This window comes from Mytilus galloprovincialis, chromosome 1 (assembly GCF_965363235.1).
Source record: "Mytilus galloprovincialis chromosome 1, xbMytGall1.hap1.1, whole genome shotgun sequence".
Lineage (NCBI taxonomy): Eukaryota > Metazoa > Mollusca > Bivalvia > Mytilida > Mytilidae > Mytilus > Mytilus galloprovincialis.
Genome location: NC_134838.1, coordinates 65,882,660 through 65,910,353, shown reverse-complemented (window position 1 = coordinate 65,910,353; position 27,694 = coordinate 65,882,660). Strand labels below are relative to the sequence as shown.

At 33.1% G+C, this 27,694-nt stretch overlaps 1 protein-coding gene across 1 annotated transcript; it reads right to left on the bottom strand.

Annotated features, from left to right (window-relative positions):
• Positions 1–45: 45 nt before the first annotated feature.
• LOC143081866 (putative imidazolonepropionase) lies at positions 46–27,120 on the bottom strand. Its single transcript, XM_076257537.1, has 8 exons — positions 26,935–27,120; positions 25,097–25,203; positions 24,033–24,097; positions 23,046–23,323; positions 2,509–2,734; positions 1,497–1,715; positions 994–1,154; positions 46–268 (listed from the first exon to the last, which is right to left on the bottom strand). The coding sequence occupies exons 1-8, from the start codon at positions 27,081–27,083 to the stop codon at positions 178–180; spliced, it is 1,296 nt and encodes a 431-aa protein (XP_076113652.1). The 5' UTR covers positions 27,084–27,120; the 3' UTR covers positions 46–177.
• Between the last annotated feature and the right edge of the window lie 574 nt (positions 27,121–27,694).

Sequence of the window (27,694 nt, the reverse complement as noted above, 5' to 3'; positions counted from 1 at the left end):
ACATCCGTTTAATTTGGATTAAAAAAACTTTATATTTTACACTCACTGATTCATACTTTTTAATGCAAAATATTATACAACTTTTTGATTGAAAAAAAAATCATGTATTTTCAAATACCCTAACCACATTTTCATATTTCAAATGAACAAATAATGATTATAGCTCAATTGTATGTTTCACACTCGCTGGTACACTATATCACCATGTCTTATTACACAGTCAATTAATTTATCATGTGATCCAAGCTGGTATATCAAATGCTCCCATCTGAAATAATAAGTTTTCAAATAAATTAAAATAACAAAAACATAAATTTGAATAAAAGATATGTTCATAAAGGACAGTTTCATGTTCAATCCAATAGTAGCATGGAGCTGTTTCATTTGTATTCTTAACGACTGAAAAGTAACTGAATAATTATACACTAAATGATCCACCTCTTTAAACGGAAGATTCCTATCACTGTATTGCTTTCATTTGTTATCCATTCGTTTGATGTGTTTGAGCTTTTCATTTTGCCATTTGATTACGGACTTTATGTTTTGAATTTTCCTCGAAGTTTAGTATGTTTGTTATTTTACTTTGTATTCCGATTCCAATTTGTCCCATTTTGTAAAGGCTTCCGTTACCATTTGGCTTTGATTTTCTCATCTGGTTTACTTTTCGATTGCTCATTTTAATTCTTCTTGGTTTGTTTTCTTCAAAAAGTCACAGTATATTATTTATTTACTCCCAGTTTTACAATATTTTGATAAATCTGCAATTTAGTTTTAAAAAAGGGTTATAATTTTTTTCATGATTTGTCAACAGTTTCCTTCAGTATACGAACTACATTTAAAGAGATACAAAAGCTTATGTTGGCAAAAAGTCTGTGCCCTGTATTTTTTATTTACATGTATGTATAAACATTTTGCCTTGAAATAAAACTGTAAAGCTGAGACTATTACATTTGTACTATAACACCCAGTAGTTTCAGTATAAAGTTAGTTTACCTATTGGCATCAATGACAACCATGTCTCCATATTTACCAGCTTCTATTGTACCATGTGTTTCAGCTAATCCCAAGGCCGCAGCAGCATTGAGTGTAGCAGCTATTAAGGCTTCTGGCATCGACATGTGCATCAACACACATGCTAAATGCATAACCAGAGGCTGGTAAGACAAAACGATAAATGCTATTTAAGTAATTAACCAGATTAATACAATTAGCCTTAATCCCAGTGGTTAATAACATTTCATTGAGGTATTAGTTAAAGGGAATTATAATCCTTGTTTCTTCGTGCCTCCAAGTGCACATGGATATTATTTTGTACAGTATTTGTCTGTTTTATGGTTATTTATTAATAAAATTGAAAATGGGAATGCATGTTTATATATTTTGTACTTGGAGTCCAATGAATACATTTCCATTTCCATTTTTGTTATTCACATTATTAGCCTGTAGAAGAAACCTAATATAGTGATAATTTTCAAAATTATTTTTGTTGTTCTTACCATTGCTGAACAGTGAGCATTAGGATTATAGTCGGATCCAAGAGCAACTGCCATACCCGAATCTATCATCAACCTCACAGGTGGTGGTTTTATTCTGAGTATATATGCAGTTGTAGGTAAAACAACACCAATACTTCCAGCTTCTACCATTGCTTTTATTCCTTGTTCTGAAATTTCCTCTAGATGGCTTATTGCTAAAGCTCCCAATTCTGCACCCATCTAAAAGAAAAATAGTGTTAGAAAACTTAGGCAGTTGCACAAAAACCGTCGGAATTCCGGATTACAACAATGTATATCATGGATATGTTACCACTTAGGGAATTTCTTTTTAAGCTTGTTGTCCTGTGTGTTTTAAAAAAAAAATCCGCACATATATAAAATTCTAATGCTCCAACATAACATAGGCTATAAGATTGAGTTACGGATATCGGAGACAGGTACCTTTGTATAATGGCAATGCTGGTCTCTTTTAAGATGCTCACTATTCAGTTTATTCATGTTATTGCTAAAGACATTCATGCAACTTCAGCGTGAATTAAAGCAATACAAGCGACTGTTTCTATAAAATGTCATAGCAATTAATGTGATCGTCTTACGTTCTCTATTTTATTTCAAAAGCCTGTTTCTTTTATGCATGATTGATTGGTATATGTATTTAAAGTAGTTATTCATTAGAGTTTTTCGCGGATTCCTGATCATTTCCCAAATCCCACTTCTTTTGTAATGTTTTCGCACTTCTAACTTATGGTCTTTTCCCCCCCAGATCCCAATTTTTTTATCGTCTTGTTCCAACATTCCCAAATGTTACCCCCGTATACGAAGACCCCATTCCTTTGTACCCTATATCACACATTCCAAAAGCGTGTCGTCCCCCTTCCTATTATACACTACAAACAAGTAAAGTACTATAAAAGACAATTATCACATTCAATTTTTCGCATTAAGAGTCCCGTTAAGGCTAACAGCAAAAAAAGATGACCTATGTATAACGTTCGTATAGCCTAATGTATACCTCAGCCCCTTCTAATGGATGGAGTTCATCACCATGAAAATTTATTTGTAGACCTGCATCTTTTCCAGCCACTAGGATTCTTTTTGATTGATCAACATCAAATACTCCTTTCTCACAAAATACATCAATATTGTCAACTTTCAATAGACCATCAGACATCAGTTTGACTATCCTCGATAACTGAACGGAAATAACATCATTTGTTGCGTCTTCTGGTGTTTTCCCTCTGTAGTAAAAAAACAAAATCCAACAGGATATAAAGACTATACCCTAAAGTATCATTTGAAGCTATATCGATCGTCCTGATTTATTATAAAACGGTAATTGGAATGGAATTCAGTAATAATAAAATAACCTTAACGAAATCACTTTGCATCTGATCGATCGATTTTTGCTAATTTAACGTCCAATGCCAAAACATTTTATGCTTATCCAGGACGAGAATAAAGTAAAAATGTAATGTCGACTGCGATGAAGTGTGCTAAATAAGAACTGCAACTAGAAATATGGGCGTGGTGGACCAAAAAAAGACCAAATAAAAAATTAAAATTGAAGAGCATTGAGAACATAAAATTCCGAAAGGTTCTGCCAGTATCAATTTAATATTTTTCATTAAAATATGTGACGGATGCTTCTCGAAATACTTTAGAAAGAAGGCTTGATTGTGTCCAGAATTGATTCGTTTCTGCATTCATAAGCGCAAAAAAATGTTTGTATCTCAACTACCATTGACGACACTGAACAATTATTCCGTTGGCGCTGTTCAATTTGTGAATGTTTCGTTACGTTCCTTCTTTGAGCTAACTCTGTATAAAGCGAAATAACAAAAATACTAAACTCCGAGGAAAAGTCCCTAATCAAATGACAAAATCAAAAGCTCAAGCACATCAAACGAAAGGATAACAATTGTCATATTCCTGGCTAGGTAGACTGATGTAGAACATGGTTTGATTAAACCTGGTTTTAAAGCGCTCAATCTTTCACGTGTGTGACAGTCGCAGCAAATTCCATTGACAACGGTGTGTGAACAAAACAAACAGACACAATAGGTAAACATATCACAAATAGGGGTACAACAGCAACACGAACCCCACCAAAACCTGGGGGCGATCTCAGGTGCCCCGGGTTGTAAATAAACTCATCATAGATACCGGGACTAAATTTTGTATATACGCCAGACTCGCGTTTCGTCTACAAAAGACTCATCAGTGACGCTCGAATCCAAAAAAAGTTAAATAAAAAGGCCAAATAAAGTACGAAGTTGAAGAGCATTGAGGACCAAAATTCCTAAAAGTGTTGCCAAATAGAGCTAAGGTAATCTATGCCTGAGGTAGAAAAGCCTTAGTATTTCAAAATTTCAAAATTTTGTAAACAGGTAATTTATAAATATAACCATATCAATGATAATTCATGTCAGCACAAAAAAGTGCTGGTGATACCCGTAAGCTGCTTCTGCTCAACACGCGGCACCAGTCGTATTGCTCATGTTATTACCAAGTCGGTTAATAGGCTCACTAGATTGGTCACATTTGTGTAAGGGGGACTGGATTGTAGTTACGACATAAGGAACATATCCGATATCATATATGAAACGGATATAACACAACGGTCAACCAACCCGTGATGGCGTCCGTAAAATTTACAAAGTGTTGATCTCAACTTCACCATTTGGAACTCTTGGTCCAAAAATGAAAATTCACAATTGGGAAGCCGAATTACTCAATTGTGTTCCGAACTATTTTCCTTTACCACATTGTCGACTACTTTTGCATATGCACACAATTTGCGTTTTTAAAAGAATAATCATTAGTATGAACAAAAGAAAAGGTATTGTTTTAAAAGTAGTAAGAGATTACTAGTAATATATAAAATTAACAGTGCATTTCATTTTTAATCAATAAAATATACAAAACGTTTTGCAAGAAATTCAAGACAATGCGCATTGTTGATAAATTAGGTGGACGCATCTCATTCTATAACATTGGGTTGTTTTCATACAAAGTGTAAAACAAAATCAAGTGATTAGTCTTTCAGCCAACAAAAGATAAGCGTCTACTATACATTATGAATACAAACGGGTTTAAACACTATAATTCTTAAATATCAAAGTAGATGGATATTTGCCAAGGCAGTATTTTATCATCTCCTGTTTTAGACGGAACTGATAAATGCAGGAACAAACGACCAGAGGAGGCAATGACAAAAGGCTTCAATTTATATTTTTGAGAGCTAACAAGTAACTAAATTGATGGAGCATCAAACGATATATATATCACAGTGTGTATAACTAGATGTTATAGTTTAAGAGATGCGTCCTTAAATAGACTAGCTATTGTCATATTGGAAAAGATAGCTCTAGAATAAAAAGTTCCTTTCTGCTAACGATGACAAGTTCTCTACAGTTTTTCGAACATACATTGTATGTTTCGGGTCTTCTAAAGTTAAGTTGTATTGTTGTTAGTAGTTTTCCGTCACAGCTTAGAACTCTCAATGTTTTACAGTATCTTCCTGATACGATAATATTGCCGACCGATGTTGTCACAATATCGTTTACCTGACACATCGAGTATTTCCAATTGACCTTTCCGTCTTTACTCAAATCTAAAACTTCGTCTTGTTCTACACACAAGATACAAATATGTCGATTAGTATTCTCTTTCATTCTAAATCTGTTTATTGAAGATGTATTCCATTTGTAAGGAAACTTACATTTAATTGTTTTTATCAATATTCCATTTTTTGAGATTATATCAATTCTAAGTTTTACTGAAAATTCGCTTTTGAATGTGGATGATGGGACCTCTTTGACGTAAAGAACCATTACTTTGCCATTTTCACAAACACTAAGAGCTACAGCTACATTTTTGCTGTTAGGAAGTGAGTAAACAGCCATAACGTCAGCACTGTCACTTTCTATCCAAACACAATTGTCTCCACTTGTAAGAAATAGCAGTTCTGATTGTTCCGATGTAGCCAAATCTAAAATATTAAATTGATCTCTATTTCTTTTAGGTTTTTCATTAGGTTTCAATTCAATAGAAACAAAATGATCGGAAACATATATGGTTCCATCTTTAGCAACCGCTAATGAGCTATTATCACTAATTTGTTGAGCTATTTTATAAGAATAAATAGGATGTCTAATATGCACTTCAGTTGCTATATTGTGATACTCTAAACATCCTATAACAGCATTGATGTCGGCTGATGTGGTGTTTACCGGATAAAAAGTGGTTATCTCTCGAGGAAAATAAACTGATATATCACTGTTCTTTTGAATGCAACTTGAAATGTTTACAACCTCACGTAATATTTCCCTAATGTTATCATTCATTCTTGTTACATTTATATTTTTAATTTCATTTTTCAACTCTTTCTGTTTTTGTTCAAGCTGTGATATTTCTTCTCTTATTAGATTTCTGTTCCTGATCAAAACATTTCCTAAAGACTCGAGTACGTTACTTGTACATATCGAAATAAGGGCTTTCAACTTTTCCCCTTGCTCTTCAATTTTTTTTCTTTCAGTTTCATATTTTTCTTCACAGGTAATGTCAAATGATATTAATGATTCCATTTTTTTCTTAATATTTGGAAACACTTCATTTTCAATTGTTTTCCTAAAATTTTCAAGTTCTTTCAAACTCTGTTCATGACACTTATATATTGTTACGTTGTCGTGTTGGAAATGGAGCGAACCTAAAGCTATACATTCTGGACAAACAAGTTGCTTACAACGCAAACAATAGTTCGTATTGTAATAGTTTTCATGTTTAGTGCAACAAATTTCAACAAGTTCTGCACTATCACTTAATCCCTCTGTAATTGAAGACCTGGTCCATAATATTTTATGTTCACTCCAATTAATATTCCACAGATGAAACATTTTGCACTCATAACAGAGATACTTATCGCAATCTATACATTTCCATTCTGTTTTCTTTTCTAGTTTACAGAATGAGCAGAGCGGAATTTGAGCTTTTTGTAATGATTCATAGGAAGCCATGACGATCTTTACTCAACTAAGCTTCTCAAAGCCACTTGTTCAAAAACCTCAGTATACTTATATACAGATAGATTTTTTAAAGGCCCTTAAAACATACATTATAATATTAAAGATAACTTTACTTAATGATAGTTAATCAAATATAGTTTTTATTTTATATTATATATATTATAGTAAATCTTATAATTCAATACATGAACAATGCCTTTTTATAATACCAAAATACTTTCCGTTGTCAAAAAGTTTGAAATACAACTACTGTTTTGTCATTCAAATGTCAACACATGGAGAGATAGTACTTTACCGATGATCAAATCTTGTTAACCGATAAGGGAGAGTCGAGACAAGGTAACAATCATAGATCATTCGCTATCTTGGTGTTCTTAAGAATAAAAATAATAACAATATAACTTCAGTTTATTGGTTAGTAAAAAACGGTCAAGTTCAACGTATAGTGTTTCTATAGTGAAATTGTAATGGGTTCGTATTTGAGAAATAAAAAGTCGTAATTCATTACTTCATATTTAATTAGACACTTTTAAGTACACAAAAGACTTTCAGTTTGAAATGTAAACTAATAAAACTTTAAATGGCATAAGGATTTATAGCTAAAGATGCAAGACTCATATATTGAGGCCCACTAAAGTTTATATAGCTTAGCTTGTTAAGAGAGAAACCTTAATTTTTTTTAATTTATTTTCTTTAAACTAGTTGTATAAGTGTTGTGTTAAGTTGCCGTTATTAACCTTGTATTGAACTAGTATTGTGAAATCTCCCATAGAGATGAAAATTTCTTCATCATAATATCGAGTTCTGGAATTGCTTATTCTTTTTGTGTTATTTTGTCCTAACGTACCACAGGTTTTCCCTAATCGTTGATTAATTAAGAAATATTAAAGAAATCAAGGTCCCAACTCAAAACTAGACATTGTTAGTTTCCCTTGAGAGATTGATGGTAAAAATCGCCATTTGGGGTTACATCTCTCATTAGTACTATGTCAAAGAGATAATCTCTTTAGAGCATTGTTTTTTTTATCCATGATTGTTAGTGCTTATTTTGATTAAAATTTGAAATCTGCATTCGTACCCAAATTTAGAAGCTTTTTTTTTTTTTAACTTAAAAGAGCCAAACGATTGTCTTCATCTAGTTTTATTGTTGGTACCGATAACTATAAGAATGGGAACAGAAAACAATATATACCGACACTAGATAAGTAATTCTTGACAATTGGTTAGAACTTCAACTACCCGAATTTCCCGCTCTTAGTTGATTACCGTATCAAAATGGTATTTTTTTATATACTGAGTGCCAATGAAAACGCAACACTTTTGTTTTTTCAAAAAATCTAATAATTTTTATTTTTTTATATTAGAACTTTGTATAGTTGGTTGAAAATGATTTTTAAGACAATTGTCGACAATGTAACGGTTGAGTGATTTTTGGAACAAATGCGAAGTAAGGGTTATTTTGAAAGGACATTCACCGAGTTCACCGCTTTTTAACATACGCACCACTTTCACGACTTTGTCATTTAAAGCTTGGCTAATGTCATGAATTTTCCTGCCCTTATTGTTAACAAACTGCAATAAACATCTGAGTAAATGCCAGGACTTTCTGACAACCAGCGACATGCAGTTTTGGGCATGATCCAATGAAGTCTTTCACAGCATACAATTACGAGAAGGAAGTTGTAGCCTCTACAATAACCCAAATCATCCACAAATTCAACCAAAATGGATCATTTAATGATAAGCCACATCCTGGGGTATAAAAAGCAAGAAACGCTTAGCAAAACCGATGCATTTGGTCTTAAACATATCCGATATCGACTCTGATGGCTGTCCAAAGGTCACGAGAGTTCAATGGTGGTCACAGTAGAACCTTTGGATCAATTTCAGCAAAGCACCATTTACGCAGAAATTGTTAAAGAGCACCACCGTCTTTTCTTAGCAACATCTAAACATCCGTCTGGCGTAAACATCGAATTCTGTAGACCAAAAATCCTTCGTTATGTACCAAAAACCGTCAGTGGTGGTTACATAGACATTTGGCATCCGCCTTGGCCAAAAGTCCTGCTTTTCGCCGGATTTTGGTCCGATCGAGCAAATTTTGCATCAGATTTGACATAGTTTAGACGATGAAAACCACCACCAATATCATAAAGTCAGTTTGAGTTTGCTTTGCGGGACAAGTGGCATAACATTCCTCGGGATAACATTAAACGTCCGGGATGATCAATTCAACGGCGCTGTCGAGATTGCGCTGCACCACGGGGTTGTAACATTTTTTGTTAGGACTGTGATTTGATGATTCGACATTGGATGTTTCGTTTACCTATTGAGCTCGAAAGATGACAATGAAACATTTTTGTATGATATCGATCTATTGTTAAAATTGTTAATTTTCAAGAATAATTTATTTTGAAAGATTATTTATCATTTCTAATATAAATTTTATTTTAGAAAAACCAAGTGTTGCGTTTCCATTGGCACTCAGTATATCATTGTTTACCCGACCTTTATCTATGTCATCTCAGTTTGCAAAACCTATCTACTGTATTAATTGTTAATATGTTCTCGTCTATAAGATGCATATAAAAATGTCACTTGGCATTATCATTTAACTAATCAATCTATAGTGGCTGTGTTCAAGCAAAATTATGACAAAGGTGACAGTTTACATTTATATTTTAACATATTATATTCTGGATAGTTTTATTTTAAAATTCTATAAAAGTGATAGATTTGTCACAACGGTAAACCTGATTCAATTCACAGGCTTTCGTTAGTAGTTATTCTGTGTAATTGTGGTGGACAAAAAATTATGAAATGGAGAAGAATAATACAACAACGATGGTTCAAAATTGGAATAAAATTTAAGGAGTTAGACCTAGGTTAAGGGAAATAACTCTTAAAATCATCAGTACGTTTGTGTCAACCATTTTAAAAAATATATTCTAAGCTTCTAGGTTACATAGATTATTTTCAATCTGTTTCAGGTAAATGCTTAAAAAACATTGACGAACTTGACTTTTACAAACGCTTAACTGATTTAAAGAGTTATCTCCCTGAACCAAGGTCTACCCCCTTAAAAGCTTTACATTGCGACAAAAATGACACTTTAGTAACTACATAAGGAATTTATGACCCAGCAATAAAATTTATCTTTTCATCTTGTCAGGCGTGTTTTCCAAAATAAATGGATATATTGAACTAATAAGTTGTTTAGGAGTATTATAATATGATGCTTTTAATTTTAAAACAGATGATTTAACTTTGAAATAATTAGTGTCTTGATTATTGGTAATTTTCCCACCAGAGTTAGTATATAAAAAAGAAGATGTGGTATGATTGCCAATGAGACAACTATCAACAAAGTGTTTGTTTAGATCTAATTAAAATTATATTTTCAATTTATATTTCTTTTGGATACATATTTAAGAATTCCATTTCTTGCAAGTTAACCGAAAAAAATAATACCTATTAGTGTTAACCTATCAAAACCTCATTCAGATCCTAAGAAACCAATCCTTTGAACTTTTTTGTGAATGTAAAACTTAACCTGAGTAAGCATTTAACAAATATGAAAATTTTATCACTGTACAATCAATTGAAAATAGACAAAAGCACTGTTATATTGGAAAAGATAGCTCTAAAATAAACATTTCTTCTCTGCTAATGATCACAAATTCTTTGCCATTTTTAAAACATATACTGTTTGTTTCTGGTTTTGATAAGTCTAATTGCATTGCTTGTAATAGTTCTCCACCAGAGTTAAGAATTTTCAACTCATTTGAATATCTTTCCAAAACAATAATATTGCCAATAGGCGTGGTCTCTATATCACATGCTAAGTAGTTTTTGTATTTCCAGTTTACCGTTCCGTCCAGACTCATGTCAGCTACTTCGCCATGTTCTTCACAAAAGATACATAGATGTCCATTAATATTCTGTCTCATTCTAAATCTGCTTGTTGAAAATGTATTCCACTGCGACGGATAATTGAATTTTATTATTTTCATTAATGTTCCATTGTGTGACAACATATCAATTTTAAGTTTTATTTGGCACTCACTCTTACGTTTTGGGGAGGGAACTTCCTTAGCGTAAAGCAATAATACTCTTTCGTCTCCACAGACACAAAGGGCTAATGCTATATTATTGCTGTTTCGAAGTCTGTAAAATGATTTGGTTTCACCACTTTCACTTTTTGTCATAACATGATGGTCTTCCCTTGATATAAAAAGCAGGTGTGATAAGTCCAATTTAGCAATATCTAAAATACCATGTTTTACTCTTATAATTTTGGGCTTTTTATTGGGTGTCTGTTCAATAGAAACACAATCATCGTCGGCGATATATATTGTTTCATCTCTGTCAATCGCCAGTGAAGAATTTTGTTTGATCTGTTGTATTAACTGGTATGAACGAATCCGACCTTTCACCTCACTTGCCATATTGTGGTTCTCAAAACCTCCCATAATCGTACTGATGTCAGTTGTATTATTGTTTTTAGGGTGAAACTTGATAATATCTTGTGGAAAGCTGACTGGTGGATTACTGTTTTGTTTGCTATATATACGACTTGTAATGTCTGCAGTCTCGTGTACTATCTCTTCGATATTTTTCATTCTGATGGACTTTATATTTTTGATTTCGTTCCTTAATTCTTTCTGTATTTTTATAAGCTGCGATTTTTCTTTTTCTATGATATCTTTGTTCTTTTTCCAAAATTTCTCTAAATACAAGAGTTGCATATTTGTACATTCTGTTATTTGTTCTTTCAATTTTTCTGCTTGCTTCGCTATTTTTTTCCTTTCGTTCTCATGCCGTTCTTCAAAAGCAATATCTAGTCCAGTTAATGATATAATTTTATCCTCAATATTTGGAAGGACTCTACTTTCAATGTTCGTCTTCAAATGTTCAAGATCTCTCAAACTTTTCTCACGGCACTTAACTATTGTTATGTTTTCATGCTTGGAATGTATTGAGCCTAACACTATACATTCTGGACACATAAGTTGCCTACAATTCAAACAATAGTTTGTATAACCGAATTCTGCATGTTTAGTGCAACTGGTTTTAGCAAGTTCTGGCAGATCACTTAATCCTTCTGCTAATGCAGGCCTAATACACACTACGTTATGTGAAGTACAATCAACTTCCCACAGATGAAACCTTTTGCACTCATAACAAAGTTGCTTATCACAATCCACACATTTCCATTCAGTGATTTTTTCCAGTTTACAAGATGAGCAGAATGGAATCTGGGCTTGATTGAAGGATTCAGAGAAAGCCATCGTTTATCAACTTAGCTTATCCTTGGTACCGTTTACGCTATTAATGCATGTTCTATAAATTATTTTAAACATCTGCACATACAGGTGGATTTTTCTCGTTTATCTAAATGTCTCTAAAAAATAACTTTAGTTTATGATCGCTTGTAAACATACTTCAAATATAATTTCCTTGTAAGTGATAAAATCCTATTGTGTTTTCAATACTAGGGTCTTATAGGGGGTAGTATTCATAAAAAAATCTATTTTACGGTGCACGAAATATTTATCATTAATTCATTATTATTAATGGTATGAACTCAATCAATGACAAGTATAGCGAATAACACGTTCAGAACAGTGTTAACTACATGGTAAACAAGATGCACATGGAACCAACTTCAGTGAAGTTTTGGAATCACATGATCTTTTTAAAAATAAGGCAGAACTGTTCCCAGCAAGATTAAATGTGTTTCTTACTATGATATTTTAAGATCACTTATGATCAGTCCTAATTCAAGTTATGCGTTTTACGTCTTCAGAAATAATTTCTTGTATAACTTACTGATCTATATTACATATTTATTAAATTTCCTGTTTACAAAACTAAAATTTTCGAAAAACTAAGGATTTTCTTATCCCAGGTGTAGATTACCTCAGCCGTATTTGGCACCACTTTTTGGAATTTTGTATATTCAATGCTCTTCAACTTTGTACTTGTTTGGCTTTATAAATATTTTGATATGAGCGTCACTGATGAGTCTTGTGTAGACGAAACGCGCGTCTGGCGTACTAAATTATAATCCTGGTACCTTTGATAACTATCTATATTACATAGCCTCATTTTAGGGTTGTATAAATCCGAAGTGCCTGCCATGAATCCCTCACTTCGAAAAAATATATGGTTAAAGTTAGATATGTGACAACTGGCAGTATAATTTTTTGTTTGTCAAGCATGCTACAATAAATAAGTTTTTGTTTTTATAATACACTTGTCTTTGTTCAAGAAAAAATCCTTTAAATGTCGGTCGTGGAACGTACCTTTACTGCCTATTAAAATGACCATGCACTAAATATGTATTAGTATATCTTTTTTTGCTGAATCGTTAGTATTCTGAGTTAGTGTTAAGGATGCATGGTTGTTGAAAGATTAGAATCATAACCATAACACATTTAAAAAAAAACATGACAATTATATAAATGAAAGTACGATGGTAGGGTCAAGAAGCAAATTGTCAACATGTTCATTCCAAAAACATAACAACAATGTCACATGCTAATAATAATCATAGTTAATTTACATTCGTTTGTTAATTGTTATGTTGGTGGTGCTTGATGGAACCCACATTTACGTTGCCCGTACGTTCTTCTATGTGTTTTAATATTTTTTTTTAAACAAGACAGCTTTTATACCATTAATTGCACTTTATAATGTTTTATATGTTTATAGATTATTTGAATACATGATTATTTTTTCACATTATAAGATTAGTTGTTATTGTCTAGGAACTAGCATTCAGTAATTGTGATTACACCCGCAAACTTGGTTAACCACGCAACATTCTGGATGTGCATGTTCCAAGTCAGGAAACTGTATATCAGATTATTTTTTTTCATTTATTGTTTGGTAAATAAATAGGGCCGTTAGTTTTCTTGTTTGACCTTTGTCATTTCGGGGCCTTTAATAGCCTACTATGCGGTATGGGTTATTTGCTCGTCATTGGAGGTCGTACAGCAACCCATTCTTGCTTATACCCCCTTCACATACACGAATGTTTCTTACGAATGCTAACGAATCGCCAAAATTTACAAGATTCGTTAAACTTTAACGAATCTTTTGCGAATAAACCACTTTTACGAGTGATTTGCGAGTGCTTTACGATTGGTTACGATTTACTAAGAATGAATGCGATGCTTTTACGATAACAGTAGACGATTCATTGCGAATAGATACGAGCAATTAACGAATGCATACGAGTGTTTTGCGAGCACAATACGAATGGTAACGATCTGATCCAAGTTTTTACGATTGGTTAACGAATAGTTTACGATAGCCCACGAACATTTGCGATTGAGTTACGAGTGTTTTACGAATGTTTATTTTTTTTGCAATGGGAAATGCATGCACTCATATAGATAGTAGGCCATACAGTATCATTTATTATCCATGTAAACATTCGGAGTAACAAGACATGTCTTACGAGAGAAATAAATTATTACTCTTCCATAACTTCCTTCGACTTCTTCTTCCACTGGCACAGAGGGCAGAGGAAGAAAATCAACAACTGTTTCCTCTTTGTTTTAGGAGGAGGAGGCGGACTCAACGTAGATTTTGGTGCAGGCCATGGCTCATCAGAAGAACTTTGTTTGGACAATATGACCAACTCCTGCATGAGCTTAACCGGGAAGATGCGTCTGGTTACAGAAACTTTTTAAGAGTTGATGCCGAATTGTTTGGGGAGATACTTGACAGAATTACCCCTGCAATCAGAAAAAGCTCTACCTCTTTCAGGTAAGTACTTCAATTTTCAAGCAAAATAAAACAGAAATGTACATTAAGAATAATAGTTAGTTTTATTTTGTATGCTGACTATATCATATGAATATCCGACGGTGCCGAAGGACGAGGCTTGGATTTTCCGCATGATATAGTCAGTTTAGAAAACCATACTAACTGTTTTTTTCAGAAATTCATATCTAAGTAAAAAGGTCAGCAAAACAATCTTTTAAAAAATTTTCCTTAAGCACTTTGCTTCTAAATAATTCAATTTAATACAAAGTGAACAAAGTACGTGTTAGTAACGCCCCAAATAACGTTCGTATTCATATGGAAGTGGGTATATTAAACTGTCTTGTCTTTTGTTATTCTAATGTATGACACATTTCCAGTTTACCTTTTATGCGACAAAAAATATTCTTTTAATTGCATTGTAAGTTTAGATAAATATTTCTCGTTACAGGGAACCACTTGAACCAGGACTGAAGTTAGCCGTTACACTCAGACATTTGGCTACCGGTTCCACGTATGCTGATCTTATGTATGCCTTTCGTGTTGCCCGGAACTCCATATCACTCTTTGTGCCTAAAGTCTGCGAAGCAATTTACTTAGCATACAAAGATGAAGTCATGCCGGATGAGATTACGACGGAAGATTGGATGCGTATAGCATCTGACTTTGAAAGAATATGGAACCTCCCATACGCTTGTGGTGCTTTGGATGGGAAGCACATTAGAATAAGAAAACCGCCTAACTCGGGGTCGTTATTTTTTAACTACAAACATTTCTTCTCTACAGTGATGATGGCTCTAGTTGATGCAGATTATAAGTTTATTTGGCTGAGTGTGGGCTCATACGGAAGTGCATCTGATAGCCAGATATTTAGGGACTCGGAACTACGACCAATGTTAGAAGATGGAACTTTGGATCTTCCGCCTCCCTCCCCTCTTCCAAATGGTGAAACAGATATTCCTTATTTTCTTATTGGCGATGACGCATTTCCTCTCCGATCATGGATGATGAAACCCTATTCAAGAAAACGTTTAGACCACGATGAGCGCATCTTTAACTATAGGTTGTCCCGTGCACGTAGAATTGTGGAGAATGCTTTTGGCATTCTTGCTATGAGATTTCAGATTTTGATTGGAACTATGCAACAACTGCCAGAAACAGTAGATTTAATCGTAGTGTCTTGTACTACTCTTCATAACTTACTTCGGATAAGGAAACGTGCTGATCTACAACTGTTTGCTGACGAAGAAGACAACAATCATAATTTAATAGAGGGACAATGGCGACAAGGTGCGCAACTTACCGACGGAGACCCAGGGTATCAGAGAAATTTTGGTAACGCTGCTGGAATTGATCAAAGGAACTATCTTAAAAATTACTTCAACTCGGAAGCAGGCGCCGTAGATTGGCAAGAGAACATGATTTGACTGGTTCAGAAACATTGATTGTTTTGAATGCATCAGTATTGTGTTAATTGATGTAATGTTTAAAAATAAAAATTTAGATATAGATAGGACTATAAAAAATCTCAGAATGAGGTTCTATCATAATGAATAATTCACTCCAACTTTGTTTGACATACACTTTATAATACAAATTTGTTGCAATACTAGTACTTGGAATGGTATTTAAGGGATAGAATATGAGTGAAGACGGGGAATGTGTCAAAGAGGCAACGACCCAACACGCGCAAAAAAGAATAGGTTGAGTTTAAACACAAACTTTGATAAGCATCAATAAATGAGTTTCAGAATGATTTTGACATTTAAGCTAAACGACGGTTGTCACACTTGAAGCAGGAGCTGCTAACCCTTCCAGGGTACTTGAGTTCACCACATTTTGTTTTTGTTTGGGGTCCATGTTGCTTTGTTTTTAGTTTTTGTTATGTTGTTATTTGTGTTGCCTGTTGTGTATTTGCCATGGCATTGTCTTCTTTGTGGTTTATGATTATTGATTGCTCCTTAGTGTGTTCGAATTTGATTTACAACTAAATGTACATTGAAAAGGGCACAGGCGCCAAGTAATGGCAAAAGATTCCGTTTGCATATTACACTTTTCAGCGATGTCATTTTTTATTGGTTTTGTTTAAAAATTTTGGTTCCTAAAATAAACAACATAAACAAATGTGGATTAACCTATTTCTTTTCATTCTCAAAAAAAGCTACAAATTTTCTACAATCTACAAATAGTTATACATTTAAAGGTTCTCTATTCAAGATTTTCCTAAATCTTTTAGAATAAAAACAAAACCCCAATTTTATCGTCAAATCATTTGTTAAATATTCCTATTTGTAAAACATTCGCAAAGCACTCGCAAAGCAGTCGCAAAGTATTCGTATACATTCGTAAAGCAATCGGATATATTCGTAAAGCACTCGCGTGAATTCGTATCAATTCGTTAATCCATCGCAAAGCGATCGTAAACTGCTCGCAACTATTCGTAAATGAATCGTTAAACATTCTTAAATCAAACTGTTCACGATTTCTTGCGAATGATTTACGAGTTGTTGCGATCGGTTAACGATGCATTAACGAATTGTTGCGAGTGATTTGCGAGCTCTTTACGAATGAAATGATTCGTGGACATTCGTGTAAAATTTTTGGCATGTCCAAAAATTTCCAAATAGTTTTACGAATCGATACGATTGTCTGCGAATGTCTACGATTTGTTTAAGAGTGGTTTACGATTGCTTGCGAGTGATTTACGATTGCTTGCGAGTGGTTTACGATTGCTTGCGAATGCTTGCATTTGATAAAACAAACAACATTCGTAAGGAATCGTAAGACACATTCGTGTATGTGAAGGGGGTATTACCTTCGTCGTCATTTGATCACTGGTGGAGAGTGGTCTCCTTCGCAATAATACCACGTCTTTATATATATATATATATTTTTAGTGTATAATGTTATAAGCATTACATAGTTCTTTTTAAAATAGTACATACATATATTTTACTTATCTTATACTTAGACTAGTAAATGTAAATATGTATATATAGTTATGTATCTTGTTTTATATCTTTGTTCTTTGTGGTGAGACTTTAATAAACTATTTGACTTTGATCTGAATCTTTGTTATTTTCTTATACTTCATTTATATAAGATTGACATTCATTTAAATCTATCCATCACAAATTAGTCGGTTGCTTAACATCTGTAAATATAGCCAATGAAGTTCACTGAAGCAAAATAGTTCAATGTTATAAACGTAATTAATTACAGAAATTAAATAATGTTTAATTAATTTAACTTGTTTTGCTCCGTGTTGAAGGCCTCGCTGTGACTTTGAGATGAAGAACAGCAATACAAGCGCTGTTCCTTTGCTGTTTGTGTGTTTTAGCTTTGCATGTATTTTTGTGTCATGAATGGATGCCCCATGTCATTAGTTTGTTTTTCTATTACAAATAGCTATACAACTTGTTTTGAATAAGTGCAATTGTATTTGGGCTCTCATATTTTCTTGAAATTGAATAAAATAAAGCAAATAAAAAGCTTGATAAGAAAACAGTATAAACCTGCGTATATACAGCCTTCTTTATATTAGAATTAAATGATGTACCACACACCATAGTCTAATTGTAAAAGTATATATAAATATTGGGCTGATAATCATGTTATATGTATCATATCCAGAAATCAACGCCACTTTGCTTATTTGAATATTATACTAAAGAAATCGGATACGGGTCACGGAAATTACATTAAAATGATAGGGAATTTTGAAAAAATGTCTGTTTTAATTTTAATTTAAGTGATAGACAGGTTGCCGGGGCAGAAAATGAATATACACAACAATATACACCATTTAAACGAAACATAATGACTGTTGTTGCAAAAATACAGGTTCCTGAGCTATTTTAAACTTTGAAGCGAGAGGCTTTTAACATTGCAGTGTAAAATACAGGCTAAAATGTCTGAAACGTCAAATTTGCAAACTTCGTGTTGAAAATTGGCTTACAAGGTCATTACAAAAACAGGTTGCCGGGGTGAAATATGAAACTTGAATTTCCAAAGAATAAGCAAGTCCAAACCTTGTATGTGTAGTCGTTGAACTCTAGGTTCCCACGTAAAATTAAAATGTCACTATTTCAAGAAGAATAAACTCACGTAGGCATGTAAAATTCACTAAATTTTCGTTCATTGTTTTGATTTTGACCGCCTGACAACTTTACGGAAATATCAAAGTGATTGTAAATAAGGACTCTGTGATGGGAAACTTATAATATCCGTGTTTTAAAGATTTTAATGATATCAAGCCTATCAAGCCTGTCCAGTTCAAAGTACTATCACGTGGTATAATTCTCATTTACATATTATGAATATTAATTAGCAAAACCACTACTAATTTCTGGCTATGTATAGGTGATTAAGGCTGCTAACGGTTGTCTGCAGAAGTAAAAACCAATCTAGCTTCCCACGGGACTATTTCCGTGAAAGCTTAAAAACGGACAATTTTTTTTAAGATTGCATCATTATTGCATATATATTATGTCATTCTGATTATAAAATAAGGTATGCAAATAAGGAAAAGCTATTAAGATTTCAAATATATCCGTCAAATCGGGATCAAAGGCCAAGGACGGACTTTGTAATTGTTTACTTTTCAAGATGTTTAGCATTATTGAATATTCTGACACTCTTATAATAAAATATGGTATGCAAACAAGGATGTTAATGTTAATAAAACAGCCAATCATAATAACTCATACAGTTGACCAAAATACCGACTTCTGCGAAAACAGAACTACGCTAAAACATTGTATCCATGTAGTTAATATGAGGTACAATTAAGGAATCACATTTCAAGACAAAACATACACCCTAGCGTCATGCTTTTGGTGTTTATTAAGGAGTGAAACTTTTTATATTTTAATATGTACATGCAGTGACTGACATTCCAAAGGACATTCTTTCTAACATTCTAACTAGTACACACTTTACTTAAATTTAGGGGCCAGCTGAGGCCCGACTCCGGGTGAGAGATTTTCTCGCTGTGTTAAAGAACCATTGGTGGCCTTCGGCTGTTTTCTGCTCTTTGTTGGGTTGTTGTTCCTTTTACATTTCCCCATTTCCATTCTCAATTTAATTTGAACTTTTCTTATTATATTATATGGTATTTAAAGGGGCACTAGCTATGAGATATATAAAAAATCTAAAATAAGATTTTTTTTGTTCAATCATTAATGAAAGTGAAATAATATATCGCTTTTAGCACCCAGTATGGTTCAATTTTTCAAAATAAGCTAAGAAACATTGATGATAAATTATTTACTCGTAAATGAATAATTCGACCTCATCGAATCCGTATTCATGTGAACTTTGATTTATTCATGCAATAAAAGAAAAGTTTTAATTAATATTGATGAATATTATCCCTCCTTGAGTATATATTGCACGCGAAAGCTCGGGGCAATATTCACCAATATTCATGCAATAAATCTATATTACTGTAAGAATAATAAAATAACCCCGTGCAAAAGACTCTTCTCAAGCTCATTGCAATGTCGATAATAACATCAATGAACGTCTTAATGTGCCGATAACTGAAGATGAAATTTTAAAGTGCGTTAAAAAACTGAAAAACAACAAAGCCTGTTCAGATGATAAAATTATCAACGAATACATAAAATCTTCCCTTGGTCAGTATATAGAACTTTACGTCAAATTGTTCAATCTTATCTTTGAATCGGGGACAATTCCTAAATCATGGGTAATTGGGACCATTAAACCATTTTACAAAAATAAAGGTGATAAATTCAACCCTAAAAATTATCGCCCGATTACAATTGTTAGCTGTTTTGGAAAACTATTTACTTCAATCTTAAATGCAAGACTAATAAAATTTTCGGAAGAAACATTGTTGATCAGTGTTGATTAAGGAAAATCAATTTGGTTTTCGTAAAGGTTATTCGACAACTGATTGCGTGTTCGTTTTGCATTCATTTTTTGAAATTCTAAGAAATAAGAAGAAGAAGCTCTTTTGTGCATTTGTTGATTTTGAGAAGGCATTTGACACTGTTCGACGGGATGCTCTGTGGTACAAAATGCTTTTAAGTAATATAAGTGACAAAATGTACAACATTATCTTCAATATGTATCAAAATATCAAATCATGTTTATTATATAATGGTAAAAAATCTGATTTTTTTTCCATGCGAAAATGGTGTTCGACAGGGAGAAATTATACCACCCTTTTTATTTTAACTTTTTTTAAATGACTTAGAAGATTTTCTATGCCAAGAAAATGTGGTCTACAAACAATAAGCAAAGACATTGAAACAAAGTTAGATATGTATTTGAATTTATTTGCTATACTTTATGCTGATGACACGATCATATCTCCTTAGATAAATTTAATACGTATTGTAACATATGGGGACTCAAGGTGAACGTTGAAAAAACAAAGATAGTAGTTTTTACAAAAGGAAGGTTACAAAAAAATTTAATATTTAAATACAATAACTCAAATATCGATATTGTTACATGTAATGACTTTAATTATTTAGGGGTAATATTTTTCAAGAACTGGGAGTTTTAAAACGGGCAAACTTCATTTGGCAGAAAAGGATACTAACGCAATGTACGATGTCTTACGAAAAGGAAGAAAACATAATCTTTCTATTAGCTGTCAACTTGATTTTTTTGACAAACTTGTTAAACCAATTCTTTTATATGGCTGTGAAATATGGGGATATGAAAATATTGACATCCTGGAAAAAGTTCATTAAAAATTTTGTAAACTCCTCCTCCATGTAAAACCTACTACACCTAACTATGTTATATATGGGGAACTCGGCCGATACCCTCTTAATATTGATATAAAAATCAGAATGATATCATATTGGATAAGAAAATTAAAAGGCAAACAAGAAAAACTATGCTACATTGTGTTTAAATTACTGCTGAAATTAGAAAATGATTCCTCTTTAAGATCTGCATGGCTAAATTATATTTCGAACATTTTTAATGAATGTGGTCTCTCCTACATATGGACTTATCAAAATTTTTACAATTATGATTGGCTAAAACATACGATTAGAGCTAGTCTCCGAGATCAATTTATCCAAACTTGGAGTTCAAATATTAATAACAGTCCTAAAACGGTTAACTATTGCATTTATAAAGAAATTTGCTTTCGAGAACTATCTCAACAAGCTAGACGATAAAGACGTTTTCACTCTTTGTAGATTTAGAACCGTAAATCACAAGCTCCCAATTGAATCTGGTAGATTGAAAAACATACCTAGAGAAAATCGAACATGTAACTTGTGTAATAGAAATGAAATTGGAGATGAATTTCACTATATTTCAGAATGTACATATTTTTCAGAAGAAAGGAAAGAATGTATAGATGAGAAATTTTGTACCAACATTAATACTCTAAAGTTTAAAGCAGTTATGAATTTTTCAAAACAATCAAAACTTAAAAAGCTGTGTAAGCTCATTAGAATCATAAATACAAAAATGGATTCTCCTTGATAAAATGTAAGCCTTCAAACATATGCATTCTTTTCTTCTCTATTTGCCGATACCTCACCATGTGTCTTATAAAATTATTATGTATGTCTATGTGTTTCTGTATACCATTGTATCAACATAGGTTTTTCAGAATAAAATATATATATATACCGAGATTATTCAAAATTAAAGGACACTTATTTGCGAATTTCTTTTCTTTGTCATAATATTCATGTAAAATTGAAGTCTTATTATCTTATTTATAAAATTTACTACATAAAGAAAGTTTTTTCTAATCTTTTACCGTAATCCTTAAGGTTAAACTTGGAGTTGTGGATTTTGAAAATATATTTGTTGTGAAAAGCTGCAACTGTTTATCATTCGGTTAAATATCATACCTCCTACCTATTTACGAATATGTATTTATGAGACTTTTCGTTATCTTCTAATGATAAACTGTTGTAATATGTTTCCAACAGAATCTAAAAAAACTTCATCACGCAAGCTTCATGGTTAAGTCTTTAACCATTTTTAACACTCTTTTTCATCTTATGTAATTTTCAGCCGATTTCTAGAAACAACCATTAACATCATTCACGTGTCAGTTAACACCTGTCATTGACTGTCATATGTATTAAGTTTCACACATACTTTTTCACAAGTTCTAGATTGACCTTTTCTTCCAAAAGATATTTACATGTATGACGGTTTTACGACTTCATTATAACCTGACGCTTATACATTGTATTTTTTTCTCTCTAAAAATTGTCTGTAACCTCATGATTGATTATTGGTTGCTAAACGTCCAGTTGCAAATATTTTACGAGTGATCAAGACGAGAACAAATCAACAATTAAGACATAAGGTATGTTCTGTAATAGGGACCGTCTGGGATGAAGGTTGGGGAAATCGGGACTGCCCCTGGAAAATGAGGGAATATAAGACAGGAACTGATATTTCGGTAGCAAGAGGACACCTACATCCCCCTCAGGGATTTTAAGCAAGGTTTTTTTAACGTATAGAAAACGTTGAACTCTCTTTACTCGAAGCATTAGATTTAACGTCCCCATTCTGACAGGACGTGGCTTTGTACTTGAACATCCCGCTTTGCCAAACAGACGCATAACTTTGACCAGTGTATTAATTCCGTTCGGAAAAATACCAAAGTGACCACATTTCTATTCCCCTGCTACTCTTGCGGGCTATATAACCTCAATATCAAAACTATCGTGATGTTAGTTTTTAAAATTTTACAAAAAGTAGAATAAATTTTCATGTAAATATCAAATACCTTGGAACTGAATGTGCACCAAGAAATGTTGACGATATTGTGATTGGAATTTCCTTGCTTGCTCTGTCAATGACCTTTAACATTTTAACCTCTGTGTCAACTTCTAATCCATATCCACTTTTACATTCTACTGTCGTGGTTCCTGTACTCATCATATTCAGTAACCTCTGTTTCAGACCTTTATAGAGCAGGTCTTCTGATGCAGCACGGGTGTGTTCGACTGTAAAGTTAATACCACCTCCTGCTTTATGGACATCCATGTATGTCGCACCTGCGAGCTATAATAAACAAATATTTCTACCAATATTGTGTCAATAAAAAAATAAAGAAAACACACAGTATTTGGCATACTTGTGTCTGGTCCATGTCTGGAGTCTGAACGGTATTGTTTTGTAAATAAAGCAGGACGGTTGTTTTCGCGTTTGAATTGTTTTACATTTATCATATCGGGTTTACTATTCGATACAGTTTTTGCCCATTGTCAGAAGCCGTCCAGTGCCCTCTGTTTACATTCTCGTGCTTTCCCACCGAAGTATGATATATAAGAAACCAAATGACATATATGTAAGGTCACCGTACGACCTTCAACAATGAGGAAATATTCGTGCCGCATAAAAAGCTATGAGGACCTCACCATGATAAATAGAACTTGAACAATTCAGACGGGAAAACTAACCTCCTGATAATCGTACAATAGTTATCAAAGGTACCAGGATTATAATTTAGTACGCCAGACGCGCGTTTCGTCTACATAAGACTCATCAGTGACGCTCATAACAAAATATTTATAAAGCCAAACAAGTACAAAGTTGAAGAGCATTGAGGATCCAAAATTCCAAAAAGTTATGCCAAATACGTCTAAGGTAATCTATGCCTGGGATAAGAAAATCCTTAGTTTTTTGAAAAACTATAAACGAAAAAACACCAGATTGCTAACCTTCAGAACTTTGAATTTAATTTAAAAATAGGAAAAGTATTAAAAGTTACCTTCATAGCAAACTCGTGTACTCTATCACCAGCCCATACCGGATGAGTATGGGCATCCACCAATCCTAGAAAATATTATAAACGAATAAGATCCAATTTAATCAATTATACGTGGTGCTACATTCTGAAATGAGTACATATTTAACAAAGAGTTAACTTAAAAAAAAAAATATTAGACGATATATACATATTAATATATAAGTTGGACGGAAGGATTTATTAGCTGCATCTGATGCTTATATAATCACTTCTGGTTTACTTTCATTATTAATACCTGGATGAAGAAACGAATGGCAATTTCTTTTATCATAATTCAAGCATTCCTCGTGTGGTAAATTACGACTAAGATTGATTTCAACATTTCAGTTTCTCAAAGTACGTTGATCCAAATGATACCTGGGTATAGAAATATGGTGACCTTAGTTTTCCGATCGGCAGTTAAACCATTGCCACAGTGGGTCGTCCAATATGGATTTAAATTTAAGGCCACGTCCTGTCAGAATATGGACGTTAAATCTGATGCACACAGTCTGGTGAGTTCTACGCTCTGTGTACATTTAAAGCTTATTTGCAATGATTATCTTAGATATGAAGGTCGATCGATTGATTGCTTGTAATATACTATTTGTCCAGTGGCAAATATTTTATGCATATCCAGGACAAGAAAAATGAATTAAGAAAACAATAAGTAGTTTTAGCAAAGGTGTTGAAAATCCTGCTGATGTAAATCAATGAAATGCAGTAAGAAGATTTTGAATTACGGATGAAGGTACCTACAAAGTAATCCATACTTTCAAATCGGCAATTTGTGTCTGTCCCAAGTCAGAAGTCTTCAATTCAGTGGTTAGCATTTGTTGCTGTCTCTTATATTCGTTTTTTTGTTTATAATAATTGGTTCACTTGATTTTTTTTAAATTGTTTTAGATTTTGTTATATCGGGCCTTTGAAAGCTTCTTACTATATGATATGGGTTTTGCTCATTGTAGAATGCCATATGGTAACCTAAATTGCTTACATATATAATATTTTAGTACTAGATGTAAATGGTTAACATTAATGCTCACCTGGAATAACACATTTTCCGGTAGCGTCGATTTCAACATCAACTGTAAGGTTTTTATACTTTTCTTCAAACTTTGAATTTTTTCCCACAAACTCAATTTTGCCAGATCTATTTTAAATTAAAACTTGTCATAAGTTTTGCTGCTGAATTGCTAAAGTTTCATACTAAATGTATCATGCTGACATTAAATACAATCCTATGCAATACCGATTTAAAGTACATACATGTACATCAACAATATACAATATAGGTCGAACTCAAATCATCCGAGTTAAAAAAAAAAAAAAAAAAAAGAATAAAGCTACATTTAATACGAATGCTACGTTTAGGTTAAAAGTCAACGGGTAGAATTGTTGGCTTGATCAAGAAAAGTTGTCTCATTGGCAATTATATTTGTTTCTCTGTGTGTTGTATTGTCGTTTGTTTGTTTGTTTGTTTGTTTGTTTCGAATGTTACACTTCGAATTCAGTGTGTCTGTTGTTTCGATGTTTTCCTTATATAGTTGATGTGTTTCGGCCTAGGTTTCGGTTTGTAGCCCGGATTTTTTTTCTCGCAATCGATTTATGACATTTGAACATTGGTGGCTTTATTTATAAACCACTTTTCCTTATAAATGTTATATATGTAGGACTCAAATCTATGGCGGGTTCCAAATCTATGGCAGATTCCTAATCTATGGTAAATGTGACGTTACAAACGCCAAACAAATCAAATCTATGGCAGATTTTTATTTTCTCCAAATCTATGGCAGATTTTTATTTTCTCCGAATCTATGGCAGATCTGGGGGAGAGAGTAACATATAAAGTCACAATTGAATAACGTCATATTACGTCTTCGCCGCCGCTAACGATGGCGGAACCAATAGATTTGAACACCATTCAAGATGAAGTTATTTTCCTGACAAAAATTTGCCGGTGGTTTAAATGAAGATGAGACCTACTTTTCCGAAGAGGGACAAGATGTGCTGTACCATGCAGTCAATGCCCGCGATGAATAAGGGCACCGCTTTTTAAATCCACATTAAACAGATGCCATGCACAGATTAAAAAAATGTTTATTTTTTACAGAGCACATCATTTCATCTTGAAGTCTGTACTAAGGTTTATGAATTTATAATTTATGACTTTTTTGGTTGACCATTATGGAATGTTTATTTCACAAATGTTTAAAGACATGTTCCCGTTGTCGTATATTTCCTCTTTCTTAAGACAAGTCATTGGTCGAAAATATACTGCATTGTTTTCCATTTACAAAATAAATTGCCATAGATTTGGAAACAATAAAAATCCGCCATAGATTAGGATTGTAAAAAATCTGCCATAGATTTAGGATGGCGTGACGTCAAAATTACCATAGATTAGGAATCTGCCATAGATTTGAGTCTTACATATATGTTTGGTTTGAATTAAAAATGCATTACTAGAATGTCCAATATCTTTAATTAGTCTCTTTCCAAGAAACATGAAACGTAATTTAATACATACAAATAATATTTACACGCATCTTGAATTAGTGCGGTGACGGAATAGGAAAAATTCGATTATTAAAAGTGTTTAATTTCACATCAGGGTATACGGCTAAAAATTGGCACAGTCCTAGAAAAATGATTTAGTCGTATGGTGCAGTTTTTCTTATTTAGCTTTTAGCCAGCAAATTTGACATCAAATGACTTTATGCAGATCATCAGTGGCATGCAGTTTGGCTTTTTATTCTTAAATGGGGGAAACCAAATTTCTATATATAGAAAAAAATCAATTTATTTATATATTTAATATTTCTTGATAGATAACAAATCATTACAAGACACGCGTTGTTTGTGTGTTTCATACAGTACATACTTGCTGATAAGAATATTGACGCCATCATTGTCATCCCCATCTATGATATCAACTGCTTGCATGTCTTTTCCGCACACCACTTTTGCGCCATTGTTGCGCACTGTGACAACTTGTTTAGCAGACCGAACTAACAATTTATACTGTGACATACTTAAAAGTGGACAAGATTAAATACGGTCAACACTTTATCAGATATTATTCATGGTTATCTCGTAAACGTGAATTGTTATACATTTGTCGGTGTCTTAATTATGAATTTAAAGATACAATTTCACTTCATGGCATAAAGAAGGTTCGAGTATTTTTGTACCCACAACAATTGTGGACACAGATCAGTGTGGATAGTACGTATTTGTACCCACAATTATCATGATGTTGGTGTACAAATGGTAGTAAATCGGCTTGTGAACGTATCGGTTGAGATATATAAACATGACATGGTAAGACAAGGGGTATGTTAATTTTGAAAAATGGGATTTTGACAATGGGAACACTGAAATCGCCATGTTTATCATAGGTCATTGGTTGAATTCGTCCATCTGGGTTAATATGAAGAAGAAGATTTAGAAAGAAGATCATCTAGTTTTTATAAATATTTTGATATGGGCGTCACTGATGAGTCTTATGTAGACGAAACGCGCGTCTGGCGTACTAAATTATAATCCTGGTACCTTTGATAACTATTTACACCACTGGGTCGATGCCACTGCTGGTGGACGTTTCGTCCCCGTGGGTATCACCAGCCCAGTAGTCAACACTT